Source organism: Empidonax traillii, unplaced genomic scaffold, assembly GCF_003031625.1.
Source record: "Empidonax traillii isolate 1590-97213 ecotype Southwest subspecies unplaced genomic scaffold, ASM303162v1 scaffold304:size641404, whole genome shotgun sequence".
In the NCBI taxonomy this organism is placed as follows: Eukaryota; Metazoa; Chordata; class Aves; order Passeriformes; family Tyrannidae; genus Empidonax; species Empidonax traillii.
Window position 1 is genome coordinate 466,413 of NW_020955497.1, and position 15,587 is coordinate 481,999.

A 15,587-nucleotide genomic window follows, 5' to 3' on the forward strand; every position below is an offset into this window, starting at 1 on the left:
TTCTCAGTCACTCCTGACTCACCTGACCACGCAGTGGGCTGATGAGGCATTTAATAGATCACCTGTTATATTTTGTGAGGCCTTTCATAAACACGTGGGTACCTTGACTTTCACTGCTTTTCTGAACATGGCATGGAAACTGGATGGCCAAGAGACAATGCCAGAAGACATTGCCAGGTACTCTCAGCCTCTGCTGCCACCAGGAGGTGACACCCACGTGTTCCACAGTGAGCAGTCATGTATTACACAACAAATCATACCGATTTTCTTCAAGAAAAATGCTTGGTCACCGACATTACAATGAATATACTTATCTTTAGTTCCTCTATATATTTAATTTTTCAGTGTATTCTTCCAACCTTGCAAACCCAACTGCATGAATTGTTTTGTTTTTTTTTTTTCCTCAAATACAGATCTGAAAGTCTGGTTAAACTGACATTTCTAACATTTCCATAACTGTGATGCTATGGTGTTCTCCCATGTACTTCTTTCATTATCAGGTTATAGGAAGTTGGTTTCCAAAGTGATTTTGTGGTTCTTGCACCCAGAAGTTATCAGCAGTTTGGGCAGTTTGACACCAGCTGCTGCTGCTGCCTGCTCACTGCAGATACCGTGAGTACAGATGATGTGATGGGAATCACGGAATCATGGAATAGTTTGGGTCGGAAGGCACCTTAAAGATCACTAAGTTCCAACCCCCTGCCATGGGCAGAGATGCCACCCACAAAATCAGGTTGCCCAGGAACAAGGGAGGCCACTAAATTCCCTGCTCTCTCTGGAGCGTTTCAATTCAAAGCTCTTTTAATTTAATATGGAGTCATTGCTTGCTTTTTACACGTAGGTCTTACTTGTGATTCCCCTTAACATCTATATTCAGCTGTGAGTAAAGTCAATTTTTGTCTATGCCTGAAAATATTGCACAAATCCCTATTCAGAATTGTTAGAGATAATGGATACTCAGTGGGGCGTTTCCAGAGGTGTTACCAGTGTGAATGGCCTCATCTGGGCAAAGCAGGGTTTGACAGAGGCTGCTGCTTCCAGGGCTGCTTGGAATCACAGCTGTAATAAGTGCCCAGTCACCACATCCCTGATGAGAGGCCAGAGATCATCCTCCCGAGCAACTCCACCTCGGCAAAGCAGGGAGGGAAGGCTCTGTCCGAAGGGATGGGGAGCATTTAGCCAGGAAAGCTTTGGTGGCCTGGGATCAGAGCTGGAAAATCTGCATTTCCACTGACGTGCATTCCCCCTCCAGTGCTGTGCAGAGGTACAGGTCATGTAAAGTGGGGACCGTGATGGATTTTAACTGCAATTAACTGTAAAAAAATTTGGGGAATCTGGGTTAGAAGTGACTAGGCAGAGGGGTAGAATAAAAAGGCTGGAGTTTCTTGCATAGGAATCGAGATTTCCCATAAAGTTAATGCGGTTTTGGAAAAAGGCAAAAATTGCTGGCAAAGCAGAGCCTTGAAAGGTTTATGAGCAGCAAACAACACATCTAAAAGGAGGAGGCAATTTATACTATTTGTTTATTTTGATTTGCGACATTCCCTGGGTTGTGGTTTTTTTGTTTGGTTGGTTGGTTTTTTGTTTTGTTTTGTGTTTTGGTTTGGTTTGGGTTTTTTTGCTATGCTTTACACTTCTTAAGGAAAAGAACTAATCATATGGCCATAAGAGGGCACAAGTCTTTTTTACACCAGGGATTTGAGTACCCTGTGGGTCACCAGCCATTTCATGCTCTGGGAACCCCTTAGAGTGACAGCCAAATGATATCAAGTCCTGGTGGTTTTTTTGCATGCACAGTGATGGCAATCACAAGTAGGAGGTCACAAATAGTCGAGAGGATTTAGGTCTGGTTAGTCCTAATCTGAGACAGAGAAAATAGACTGGACAAGCTTGCTGGAACACCTGTCCCTTCCTGCAGGGCTTGAGCTTTTAATTGCCCATGGGCAGCCAGAATGGCCAGATGGTTTGGTAGCAGTGGTGGGTCCTGGTGGCTTGGACACCTAGGATGGCTGATCCACTGGCCAGAAAGGAAGGCAGCTCTGGATGTACCCTGAGGGGCTAAAACGACCCCATCTTTTTTAACTCTAACTTAAATTGGAGATAAAAAAGTTACTTTAATTTAGCCTGCAAGTGAAAACATTCATAGAACAGTTATGACTTCCAAACCCGTGACCTGAGGTGAACCTCGTGTTCTGTTGATAGCTGTGCCAATCATTGAGAAGACACTTCCTCTTCAGTGTGGAAAGACAACTTAGGCCATTTCAGCTGACCCAAGCCTGCTCTTTTGGATCTCACACCTCCATTCCCTGCAAATCTGGCAGTGGGGAAGGTGTTTTTTGCAAGAGAGGGGTGTCCCATGAACCCCTTCCTTGCAGCCAGCCCAGAGGAGATGAAATACCACCCTCAGCCACTGACATCAGCACAGGGCACTGCCAATATCCACACAGGTGGGCAACCAGTCCACAAAGGAGACACTGCTTCACCCAAGTACAATTAAAAACAATTCAAGAGGGAATAATTTTAAAAAAAACCCTTTTTATTTAGACCAACACAAGAAGAGCTAGATAGGATTTATGAGCTAAGTTTTTTTGGTTGGAGAGCCAATGTATACTTTAAAGCATCATCAGAGACCGAGAAGACGCAGTCTTGAACACCGTGTTGTAATAATTTGTAAAACAGATAAGACAGATTTTTTTTTTAAACCAATTACTTCCCATCCATTCAGAGGCAGATAAGCCCCCAGCTAAAATTCCTTTTCATTCCAGTGCTTGTAACGATGAAGATGAAATGTGATTTTCCTTCTAACAAATGCTCCAAAAAGCAAAACCAGAAAAAGCTCTCGTTTCTCTGTTATGGAAAATAGGTCTCGGCATGCTGCAAATTCTGCGTTTTACTTACTTTCTACCACAAATGCCTCATCTTTAAAGAAATGAATACTGTAATCATTTTCTCAGATTTATGTTTTCATTTCTGCCTCATTTGGCACTAATGCTGTGTTGTTACAAGAACAACTGTTCACTGCAAAAAGAATGATCTTTAGACTTCTCATCCAAGACCTTTGGAGTCACTGGGAATGAACTGCAAAGAAAGGCAGGGAGGCCGTGGACACGAGCAGCAGCTGAATAGTTTCCCACTGACCAGGCAGATTTTCTTCTTATTGCCTGATGACACAGAGCTGCAGTTTCCTACCCCTTCTCAGACTCTTCTCCAGGTAGAGGCTTGCAGTTTTCAGAAACGATAATAAACCGTGGGTCAAATAGGGTGCAAACAAGCTCCACGAGCAAATTCAGAGCCTGGGAACATCTTCACTGATGAGCGTCCCTGGGATTTGAAACGGCCACGCGCACCATCATCAGGATCAGGATCACAGCAGTGGTAACGAGTGCCACAGCTCCCGAGCCCTCGAGGGTTGAGACATGTGCTGGCAAGCCAAACAGCAACGAGGAGCGCTTTAACAATGAACTTGGAGAAGAATCTGGAGGGAATTAGTGTCAGGCATGTGTAAAGAAGGTTACTTTTCCCATCTCCAACACCTATAATTACATCTCAAACGTGCTAATAAAATCCAGTGGTTACAGTGGGGGTTGTTTTGGTTTTTTTTTTTCCCTCTGTGTCAAAGTTAAGCATGCTGCCATGACATCTAAGAAAAAAAAAAAATCAACTTTCTTACACTTCCAGTCGCCATGCAATCACCAGAAGCGATGACGGCTGGGTCAGAAGGGCCGAGGTGCGCTCCTGGCTCCCGGGAGCTGTGCTCGGGAGCGGCCCGCCGCCCCCCGCCTCGCCCCGCTCAGAGGTGCGGGGCGTAGAAGGGGCCGAGGTACGCGGGGCCGAGGAAAGGGGCGAAGGGACCGGCGCCCAGCGGGAAGGGGGCGGCGGGCGGCACCAGGACGTTGGCGGCGGCGTAGGAAGGGAAAGTCTGGAAGGGCAGAGCGGCGGGGCCCGGCGAGCTGGGGCTGCCGCCTCCCGCCGCCACCGCGGGGGATGCTGCGGGGGCCGCGCCGTCCGCTCCCGGGTGCTGCTTCTTCCACTTGGTGCGGCGGTTCTGGAACCAGATCTTCACCTGCGTCTCGGTGAGGCTGAGAGACAGCGCCAGGCTGAGGCGCTCGCAGACCGACAGGTACCGCGTGGCTCGGAACTTGTTCTCCAGGGCCACCAGCTGCTCGTAGGTGAAGGCGGTGCGCGCCCGCCGCGGTTTCCCGCAGCCCGGCTCTGCCCGCCGCCGACGGGAGCCCCGCGGCGAGCCCGGCTCCTCCGGCCCGGGAGAAGGCCCGCTCTCGGTCCCGTCCCCTCTCGGGTCCTCCTCGTCGCGATCCTGCCCCGCGTCCTCGGCGCCGCTCTCCGCCGGGCCGTGCGGATCTAGGCGAGATGGCAGCGCTCGTCAGATGGAGCGCACCTTCCTCCCATCACACCCCCACCCCCGCTCCGAACCCCGCTCTTCTTCTCCGGCATTCCCCCCTTCTTCCCCTCCCCAAGCGTGGAAGTATAAGGGCAATCATTGAAAATAAAATAAAAGGGAGAAAAACCCCTCCAGCCGTGCAAGAGGAGCCCCCCGCGCCCCCGCCCCCACCGCTGTGCCACCGCATCCGCGGCGTGGAGGGGGGAGGCGTCGATATGGATTTCTTACCAATTAAAAAAGAAGTTATTAAAGTCCCCTTCTGAAGCGAAATAAATCCCCTCCCCCCTCCCCATCCCCGCGCTAATGGAGTTTCAGATTTGCGAGGGCCAGATCGATAGATGTCATCTATTAAAGGTAAGTTTTAATCGAACAATATTAGGATCAGGCCGGGGGAAGGAGGTTTGAAGTGGGCACCTGCAAGCTGCGGGCAGGAGATAGGCGGGAGTCGGTAATAGGATATCGATCACCGGGAGCTAAGGCATCCTCCGGTGGGGACGGGCTGAGCAATTACCCAGCCGGCCGTCCCGCGGGCCGGGGCAGCCGACCGCTCCCGCCCCGGGGAAGGGGTGCGCCCGGGGGTGCCCTTCCTAGTGGACCAAAAAAAAAAAAAAAAAAAAACCACCAAAAAAAAAAAAACCAAACAAAAAACACCAAAGAAACACCCAAAACAAAAACGTGCGGTGCCCCAGTAAGAGCCGTGCTCCGTCCGGAGCCGGCGTGGGGCGGCGGCGCGCCCCGGGATGCGCCGTCCTTGTCGGGCGATACAGGATGCCCCGCACGCCAGGAACCGTGAAGGACACATGGATAGCGAGAACTTTTTCCGTTTGCATCATCGAGACTTAAAATCCAGCTCCAACCCCCCCCATTCCCTCTCTCCTGTGGGAGCCCCGCCGCGCGCGGGGGTCCCCTCTGTCGGTGCTTCCACCTGCGCGCCCCGCCAGCACCGGACGGAGAAACTCGAGCGCGTTCCTACCATGTGCCTCTAGTTTATTCCTCCCGCTGCCGGGAGCAGCAGCGTCCTTTCCTATTTCAACTCTTCCCAAACTTTTCTCCCGCTCGCCCGAGCGGGGGGCGCTGCCCCAGCTCCCCGCGGCCGGTTCGCGTCTCCTGCTGAATTTCTGGGGATCCAGGATGTCTAAGATGGAGAAGGAGATTTTACGATGGATGGGGGCCGTCTTGGCCCCGCGGTCCGGGCATTCCGGCATCCCACCCCACCCTCCGAGCTTCCCGGGGACCTGCTGGTTCCCAGCGCTGCGCCGGGCGCGGAGCGGGGCCGCTCCCGAGCCTCAGCCTCGGCGCTGGCGGCGCGGAGTGAGCGGCGGGAGGAGGGTCGGATGGGGAGGCGGAGGGGCCGGCGGCGGGGTGGGGGCAGAGGAGGGGGCAGCGCAGCCATTGGCACGCCGCCCCCGCGCCCCCCTCCCCGCCGCGCTGGCTCCGCGGGGGCGCAGTGGGCGCCTCCCTCCATACCACCCTCCCGGCGACGGGGCTTTCCCGTCACCTGTCCCGGGAGGGGCGGGGGAACGCGCAGCGAGGTGGGCCGGGGGCGGCCAGGACCCTTCCCCGGGTTCTCCGCCAGCGCGTCGGCAGCTGTCGACGCCCGGGTTCAGAGAGCCCCTCGGCTGCTGCTGTCCTCGCACTGTCCGCTGACACACCTGCAGCTCCCCGCTCAGTGCCGGCCCAGCGGGGTGACCCTCGTGTTCAGAGGGACCCAGAGAGGAGGGATGGCTGCTGCATCCCTCTGCTGCGCCGGCCGGGCTCCGGGCTCCAAGCACTCCCTCTGCCAGCGGCCACTCTGAGATGCGAAACTACTGCGTGGTCTGCAGGGAGAAATGAGCAGCTTTTCGTTTTGAGGCAGCTTAGGATCAGTCTGGTTCAGACTTTGGGCCAAACCCCTGCAATTCACCCATGGTGCTCAGATTGTTCTCAGTGAGTAGGTAGGGAAACTGAGGCTTGCCTGTGTTGGAAGAGTTCCTGCCCCACTAAGCAGCCCCTGGACTAACTCTCCTTGCTGGAGGGGGAAGCACTTTGTTGTGTGTTGATACCTATAAAGCAGGGTAGGTGATAGCAGGCCAAGCCTCTCTGCACCACCTTGCAACAGCCCCATGATCACTTCTAGCCAGCCCTGCTTATTAAAAACATGCTAGTAGCGTATTCCTGTATACCTCTATCTGGTCAGGGGGATGCTTTTCCCTCTCCTTAGCATTTCAGCATTTGTTGGTACCATAAATAACCAGACAGATGAAGGGAAAGGCACCCTTCAGCCAGGGAAGACAACCCTCAGTAGGAATCTGCTGCTCCACCTGCTTCTATTCCTAGGGAAAGATGCAGAGCACAGCCCTCTTCCTCTTCACAGGTGTCTCAGCCTCAGCAGAACTGGAACTCAGTAATCCCAGTGCTATTGCAAAGACCTTAAGGTAACAGGAGAACAAGATGATGAGACGATGATGTGCAGGGTGATGTGATTACAAGCAGCTGTCGTTGTTAATTATGTGGTGGCAGCATCCAACAGCCCATTTGGCCTCTGGGATGGGATACCATAGGTGTGTAGAAGCAAAGGGAGCTCTGGCCTGAGGAGTTCACATTCAGAAGCTACAAGTGGGTAAAGCTTGGTTTTGGGGATGCAGGCAGTGGAGAACTGGAGGAAAAAAAAAATCATTTGATATATTTGAGACCACAAATACTTCTCTTAGAGTCGTTGGGTCTGCAGGAGCTGAGAAGGCAAATTGTAGCACTGAGATTAATTTGTGAGCTAACAGACATCTTCAAATATCATCCATTTAACACCTGTATGCACAGCAACCTGCAAACACACACAAACACACGTGTGGAAAGGCACATGTGAAAAAGCACACCCTCAGGGATTAGTTTTAGCGCCCTGAAGTTGGTCCGTTTCCCAGCTTGAGCATTAAAATTCAGCCCGAGTGCTGTCTTCAAATTGCTTTGATGCTAGGTGGGTTTCAACCCTGACCTGTCCTGACGGCAAGTGATGGCTGTAACAAGCTGTGGATCAATATTCATAGCGGGTGTCCTGGGCTGATAACACTATCCAAGACAATGTTCACTATCGGTGCAGACAGCTGAGATATTGCGCCATTAGTAATGTTGTTTTAAATAACCTGATCCATTTCTGGGTCTATTTAATGAATTTCACAGTTTAGATATAATCTTTAAGGAGAAGCCAGAGGCTATTCCAGAAGCGGTGATGCAAATCAATGCTGCCAAGGCTCCTCTGCTTTCCTTAAAACAAAATGGACTATAATTCCACCGCAGCTCCTTATATATTCTGGGAGCCGCGGCGTGCTATTGATGGTATTAGCAATGAGAAGGTATTTGAGAGGAAACAGTGTTATCTGTAAAGTTGGAACACAGCTGATAAAACCTTATTTGTAATGCAAAATTCTTTATATGACGACTCACTGTTGGGGGTTTTTTTTCTTGGTTGTCACATGAATCATAGGATGGCTCGGGTTGGAAGGAACCTTAAAAATCATCTCGTTTCACCCCCACGCCAAGGGCAGGGATGCCACCCGCTAGACCAGCTTGCTCCAAGCCGCATCCAGCCCGGGCTTGGGCGCTCCCAGGGCCGAGGCAGGCGCGGTTTGCCGGTGGGAAGGAGCAGCGTGCGAGCTGCTGCGGGGCGGAGCGGAGCCCGGGACTGCATTTCCCGGCATCGCCCGGCGCGGGGCCGTGCGGGCGGCGATGGCGGGCTGGGCTCGGGCCGTGCGGGGTTTGCTGCTGGATGTCAGCGGGGTCCTCTACGACAGCGGGGCCGACGGAGGGGTCCCCATCGCCGGCTCGGTCGAGGCCGTGCGCAGGTGGGTGCGCGGCCCGGGACCCCCCTCCGGCCGGGGCGGGGAGTGGGGAGAGGTGAGGGCACCCCCGCACGTGGTTTTGGCACCCCGGGGTCGGCGGTGGTCGCCTCCTGTAGGGCCGTTTAATCCTGCCGCGTGGAGGGTGACTCCCCTGTGTGAAGTCGCGGACGGAACAGCAAACGGGAACTCTTGGGGTCACCTTGGTGGTTTTTTAGGGTTATTTAAGGTGAGGGAGCCCGCAAACCCTGGGCTGTTGGGGAAAAGAGCGTGGAGCAGTGCGGCCGATCACATCCTGTTCGAGTTTGTATTTGGTGTCGTCAGTGCACACGCAGCAGCAGCAGCAGCAGGTGATACACGAGAGATATGACGCTACCCCCGGTAGTCATTTTTAAAATACTACACGCAGTGGCGTGGTGCTTCTGCAAATTGCTTAACTTTGCTGTCAAGTTAGCTGAGACTTCTCACAGAAAACTTGCAACCCAGCAGACATGGAAAATTCCTGCACTGGGGTTAATGATTGCCCAGCTTGGAAATGACTCAAAAGCAAAGTGTGGTTGGGATGAGTTAATCCCTGTGCCCACAGGTAGGGACCTTTTTCACTTTTAGCTGGGCGATGCAATCCATGTCACACAAGCTAAGTAAATTTGATTTAAGTAACCTGAATCAACTAGGTTGACTTGCCAAGTGTGTCTGTGCTGGCCCTGCTGGACCGGAGGAGCAGGATGGGGCCAGTGGCTGCAGCTTTGTTTAAAGACAAGTATTGATTGGTGTGTCTGCCCTGCTGGAGGAGGTTGTGGGTTTGTATAAGAGCCTTTTGGCTCTACATTGATGTTCCACTAACCCACTGCAGAAAATCCAGATCTGTTTCGTGTGGCAAGTGCTGGAAAGGGCTGTGAGCAACCTGGTGTAGTGGAAGATGTCCCTGCCCATGGCAGGAGGGGGAACTAGGTGCCCTTTAAGGTCCCTTCCAACCCACACCATTCTGTGACTGTGCTGCCATGTGTACCCCATTTGAAATGTTCTAAAAGTCTAAATTCTGAACCCTGAAAGGTTGACAGCTTGGTGAGCACCTCTGCAGTTTCTGATGTCTGGGGCCACTCAGCACACGGACGCAGTTGTGGTGAGTGCATTATTGAGCAGGAAAATATGCAGGAAGAAATACTGAAAACAGTAAAATTCATCACATGAGGTTAGTTAAATATGTGCCTGAATGTTTGTGGAACCCGCTGGAGAAGGTCCAAATGTAGTAGCAATAACAGAAGTCTTCGCTGCCTTTTTTTTTAGTAGTTATGTCTTTGTTCATACTTCTTGAAACACATGTAGTAGGCACAGAAAGTGTCATCAGATGAAGCTTTCGTTTCCATCTCCAGGATCAGAGTTACCGGTGCTGTCAGAGAGCAGTGTTTGAAGCAAGTTTAAGGCTCATGGAGGCTCATGGCCTGTTTGTGATGCTCAGCTGGCTGGTGGAAGCTGCAGGTGCCAGGACAGCCAGTGGGAGAGCAGCACTCCAAGGGAATTCAGTGATGTTGGGCAGAGGGAAAAGTCGCTTCTATAAAGACATTGCACTGTAGTGCTGTGGCATGGGGGTCTTTCAAGGAGTTGCTTGTGTGCAGTGCTTAGCATGGAACAGCCCAGATCATAGCCAAGGCCTCCAGGCATGGCCAAATCAAGCATAAATAGCAGCAACTGCGTAATTACTGCCAGGGATCAGATCACTCCTTTAAAATTCAGGACAAAGTCAATAATGCCTGTGTTGTGGTTCACTGGATGCTTTTGACATACTGGTTTTTCTTCCTAGGTTTTTAAGCATCGTCTTCTGTCGGGTTGCAGGCTGTTATTTAATAACCTTTGTCACTGCCTTTGCTGAGCCCTCTTGCATGGAGGCAATGTAAGCTGCAGCTTAACTTACAGCAGTATCAGAAATATGCTGATGAAACAACAGTAAAACTCTGGCCTTGGGCTAAGAAAATTATGGGATTTCTCTGGAAATACTGGAAATATCTAAACCCTTGTTCCTTGTTACTTACAGAAACCCCTCAACAGCTAATCTGACCTGTCTGCCTGTCTGGAAGGGTCTGGGGGCGGGTTTGGAGATGCAATTCAACAACAGGCTCTGGGAGAGCTGCACTGGGAAAGTTGATCTTGCTTGGGCAGGATCTGGTGAGCAATGGAGAAGCAGCAGTCATAGCTGTGGGAATTGGGGACAGCAGAGTGGAATTGGGGACAGCAGAATGGAAAAGTGACAGGAAGGAAAAAAAAAAAGCACCAAACCCAAACCGCTTTGTTCAGGTCATTCAGTGTAGGTGGTTAAGAATAATCATTTTCCTTGGGTAAAGTCAAGTAGCCTTATTTATCTGCCTATTAGGTTGGTAATTGTTCTAGCTCACACCATTTAAAATCTTTATTGACTCATTATCCTATTGCCAGTCGGTCATTAATATTTGTGTCTGCGTCACAGCACAGCTCAGTGGTTTCAAGCAGACGGATTAAAGCTAAAAGGACCCCTTTTTTAATTAATTCTTTTTTTTTTTCCTGTATCCATTAAAAAGTCATAATTGCAGGTAGCTGGGAACTTGATGCCTTATTCAAATTGATATGGTCTTTTGGTACAAGAGCTGTCTAAAATCTTTCAGTGCACATATGTGTCCAATAGGAGCCTTAAATACCATTTTGATAACTCATAGTACAGATAGGGACTCTGACAAAATGACAGCTGACCTCTTCTTTTCGGAATGTCTTGCTACATCGTCTCCCACACCATTACAGCAATTAACTTGGTGTAACAGCATATAGTACACTCCAATAAAAACGATAAGCAAACATATTAATTTGTCATTGGCTTCATGTGACTGAAGCCATTTTGACCTCTTAAAACTGTATTGGCTGCTTTATTTCTTTTGTTTCCAGCCAAACTGTGCTTTGCAGTTGTTTGAGTTAGTGTTTCATGGAGCAGCGATGGAATTCCTGCCAGCAGAATTTGGCCTGGTTTATATTTATGGTGGCTGCAGGGGGGTTGCATCTCTCTTGTTTGTTTGTTTTTAGCTGGCAGTACAGTCAGATGGAGCAGAAAAATGACCAGAGAAGCTGATGGACACTGAAACATCCTGAGCAAGATGACATTCAGTCACACACTTCCCAGTGCTGTAGAGGCTCTCTTGAGGAAGGCATCAGTAGTCACTATCCAAGCTGGTATAACCTGTGGTGAAACACCAAGGTGTAACCACCTGGAATGCTTTATTTATTGGTAATACACCTACATCTCTGATAAATCTATGATAAATTACTCAGCCATACTGTGGCAATCAGACTTTACCTGTGTGCCAAAGGGTATTGGCACCCCTGGTTTAACCCAGGAGCCACCGTGCCAGGAGTGTCTTTAAATTCTCCAGAGGCTCTTGCTGTTAACTTTGGATGGGAATATTAGCCCAGTGGATGACTAAAAAATCCAAAAGCAGCTTGATAAGATTATTTGCCCCTTTAAAACTTTTAACCCATAACATTGCCTGATTGTTTAATTTACTGCGGGATACGTCTGTTGTTGTTTTAAAAAATCCTTGTAACAAAGTTAAACGCATCTCTTCCCAGTGTGTGTGGTTAACTGGCAGATGCCGTGGAGCAGATCAGAAAGCCCATGGACAAGACCAGAAAGGTGACTTAAAGGCTTGTCCTGGAGCCAGCCCTAACAGTGCCTCCGTGTTTGTGCTCTTGTTGTCTTAATCAATTTACACAGCATTGACACGAGGTGAGCTAGTCCCTTTTTATCTCACAAATAGCAGGGAGCTGGTCTCTTACAAGACAGAAGGTGGTTAAACATCCATAAAAGATGCTCAGCCTGTGCTCTGGCATTTGCATTTACAGCTGTGCGCTGATAGCGTGTCCCATTAGCATATCCATATGAAAAGCACGCAGTAGTTGGACATTTACAACATCCTGTTGTTGGGCCGGGACGGCGCATCTGTCGGCACAACTTCGCGCGGGGGTCCTTTAGAAGAGCAGCGGAAATCTGGGGAGCGGGGAGGCTGCGGAGCAGCTGGACAGCCGCGTTAGAATGAAATACCTGGAGAGTCTAACAAGGCGAAGATTGCCAGGAGAACAAGCGGAACTGGGACCGTAAAGCAATTCAGCGCGTGGGGGTGGTTCGGGTGGGGCAGTTGGGAGCTCACAAAGAGCCCTTTGGAAGTGTGTGTGTGTGTGTGTGCCACAGGGAGCGGGAGATCTTTGTTGTGGCAGGAGATAACCGAGGCACGGCTTAGCACGGGCCGTGCAGAGTTTCAAGGCTTGCTGTGCCTTCGGGACGTGTGATAGCAAAGGAGCTGTTTCTCTTAGAAAGAGGTTTTCAAATAAACTACGCCGGCTCTTGCGTAAATATCGCTTTGTTTGTCTTTGTACTTGGCTCTCTTTGCACTTTCTGCCCATGGATCCCGAAGAAGGGGAGGTGTTGCTGCCCTTTCTGAAACAGCAGAGACACAAAAAGATGAAGCACTTCTGTATTGTCATATGGCTGTTCCTTGACAGAGCCAGAAAGGGATCCAGGAATTCATCCTCAGTGGATGCAGAGCTGTCACAGCTCCACTCTGGTCTGTAACATCAGCTATGCCCTAAGTTTGTGAGAGCAGTGGATGTTCCTAACTCATATTTGCTTTTCTAATCGGCAGTGTTCTTTTTTCCTTTCAAAAAAAAAAACCCACCAGATCTGTGTCCCTGAAGTTGTGGGTACTCATGTGCTGTCTACACAAATTGCATGAGTAAGTGCTTGCACTATTGGAATTTAAATATCATTAAGCTTTAGGGTCTGAGAAATAGAAATATTTCTTTACAAACAAGTGCTGTTTGTATACAGAATGAGAATTCAACCCTGACAAAGATAACTTTGTTTTGACTGAATTTTTAATGGAGTAAATAGCAGCTTCAGAGGCAAAAAAATCTCAGCTTTTCATGGAATCACAGAATGGTTTGGGTTGGAAGTGACTTTAAAAATCACATAGTTTCAACCCCCAGCCCTGGGACCCCCGTTTTAGCACAGAATGAAAGCTACTGGAGTATCATTCACTATATTGTCAATACAAATACTTTGCTTAATGCAAATAAATATATTCATGCTAACTGAATGCCCAAAGATCTGAGATTTTTTCTCCTCTGACAGCTTCAAAGTGGAGATTTACAAGCTATTTAAGGTCCACCAGAGTTTACTTATTTACCCACTTGCCGTGTGGTTCAGGTCTTTCAGGTGTAATACATTAAGCTGATTTGGTAATCTGCAGCAGTTAAATGCATCTTGTTGCTGAATGTAATGGACCAGAGATGTTTTTCTTATATTCTGCTTCGTGCTTCCTTTCTGCAGATTCCTTTCAAAAGTATGTGTTATTTTTATTGAAGGCTTAATTCTAGTTTACACTGTTGTGCCATGTTATTGTCTACCCTTCTGTTCAGGGAGGTGTACTGTGATTTATGGTGTCAGATAATTTGTGTGGTAATCCTGGTATCCAGCTGTATTTGATGGCCTTTGTAGAGATTTCAGCACTAGATGGGCTTTGTGTTTGTTTGGATATGCAACTTTCAGTAATTATTTTTACCTCTGAAAAATCCCAAATGACTAAAACACCTAAATAAAGACAGTGGCGGGTTTTTAGAGTTTTCTTTTAACTACCGTTAGTGATTCTTTTTTTTTTTTCCCCAGTTTTTGCTGTCAAACAGTGTCTCAAAGTGCTGTTTCCAGAGCGTTTGTAGTTTTATAACTGTACCTTTCCTTGTGTCACCCTTAAGTAACATTGCCCTCTTCTTGTGGCTCCTTCGTATGTGCCTATTAATCTGCTTTTATTCATGTTCAAAGGTAATGCCCTCCCATTTTTTAATCCCTGTTGCAATCCCTCCTTTGGATTGCCTCCAAATTATCCACTTCTAAATATAGAGAGAGAGGTGAGCCAGCCATATGGATCTCGAGAGGAAATTGTGCTGGTGAGACAGCAGATGCAGAGATGAGTTTCAAGCACAAGAATGCAAGAGGGAGTGGGGCCAGAAAGGGCTGTGTGGAAGGATTTGTCAGGCCAGCCTTGCTATGTGGAGCAGAGAGCTGGATCACCAGAGAATGGGAATTCTGATGAGCTTGGCTGTACTTGGGACCAGTGACAGGACATCGGTAAGTGGAAACACCAGGAGATCAGGGGACAGAAGTAGCATCAGAGATGTGACAGCAAGATTTAAGCAGTCTGGACGTGCTGTGGTGGCAGAAATCAGAGGAATGGAAAGGTTTGGGCACTGGGTAGAGAAGGAACAACCTGGTTTTCATCCACAGTACTCATTGCACACACCAAGTGAAAAAAAACCACAAGGAAGTTCAGCGTTTCTGTGGAATTAGGAGAGGGTTGTGCCATATAAAGATGGGTGAAGGCACTTCTGGCTGGCCTCCTTCAGGCTTCTGAAATAATTATTTTGCTTGGTGTTGTTTCAGAAGACGAAAGTAAAGGGGAAAAATTGCTGCTGTTGAAATTGCCTCTGGAATGATTTGCAGAGAAAATACAATAGATTATTGCCACAAATACACCTTTTAATGCACTCCCCCCACAGGCATTTCCACAGCTGGACCCCAGAAGGGGTCATCACTTTCAGCCAAAACCCTTTTGCATCCTCAGGTCCGTGCGATGATCCCGAGGAGGTTCTCCTGGGAAAAACTTGCAAGATCAGCCTCAGAATTAGCCACTGATTTGTAAATGTGACGTAATCTGACACTTGGATGTAACCTGTGCATTGCATGGGCTGGGAGAGGGAGTTTTACCTTCTGTGGAGAGCAGTGGTGGCTTTTTAGGTGAGTTACTCCCTGGAAGTGGCAGGGCCAGCAAGGGAGGCTTCCATGGCAACAGAAAAGCATCCCACTGCCTGCTGGACAGCTGTGTCTGAAGGCAGAGATTTTGATCCCTGTGGTTTTTCATCAACCAGTCAGGCTAAAGAGGTACAAATTTCTGCTCTTTCCAAACTTTCTTCTGGATTGACCTTGTAACTGGACAAGCAATTTCTACTTTTTGACCATTATGCTTAGTTTTGTCTTGACTCAGTTTCATGCCCTCCTGACAGGGGATGTTTTACCTGGAGCACCAGCACCTTGGCCCTTGCAGAGGGCAATAACCTAAGTCCTGCCCAGGTGGGAGGAAGTCCTGGTTCTACTTTCTTGTCTGGTTGCAGGTAGATAACTCTCTGGTGTTGTTGATTCTCTGTGTTTAAGACAAGGCATTAGAATGCTGACAGCTTTATGCTGGAGCACACTGGTATTTGTCCACTGATGCAAAAGACTCAAATAGCAAAAGTGCTTAGCATGCTTGCTTTTAAATTAAGAAAACTTAAAAAACTCCAAAAAACCAAAAGAAGGATAAAAGGCCAGTTCT

General features: G+C 49.0%; 2 protein-coding genes across 3 annotated transcripts in view; one reads left to right on the forward strand and one right to left on the reverse strand.

Annotated features, from left to right (window-relative positions):
* Positions 1-3,790: 3,790 nt before the first annotated feature.
* NKX1-2 (NK1 homeobox 2) lies at positions 3,791-5,864 on the reverse strand. The gene is given in 3 exon segments (XM_027890957.1): positions 3,791-4,359; positions 5,373-5,721; positions 5,724-5,864. Coding segments are annotated over 3 exon segments (1,059 nt in total).
* A 2,212-nt stretch (positions 5,865-8,076) lies between these two features.
* Positions 8,077-15,587, forward strand: part of LHPP (phospholysine phosphohistidine inorganic pyrophosphate phosphatase) — a 76,760-nt gene continuing 69,249 nt past the window's right edge. For both annotated transcript variants that reach the window (XM_027890955.1, XM_027890954.1), the window contains exon 1: positions 8,077-8,214. In XM_027890955.1, coding sequence (XP_027746756.1) covers positions 8,099-8,214 — 116 coding nt within the window. In that variant the 5' untranslated portion in view covers positions 8,077-8,098. The remainder of the gene's footprint in view (positions 8,215-15,587) is intronic.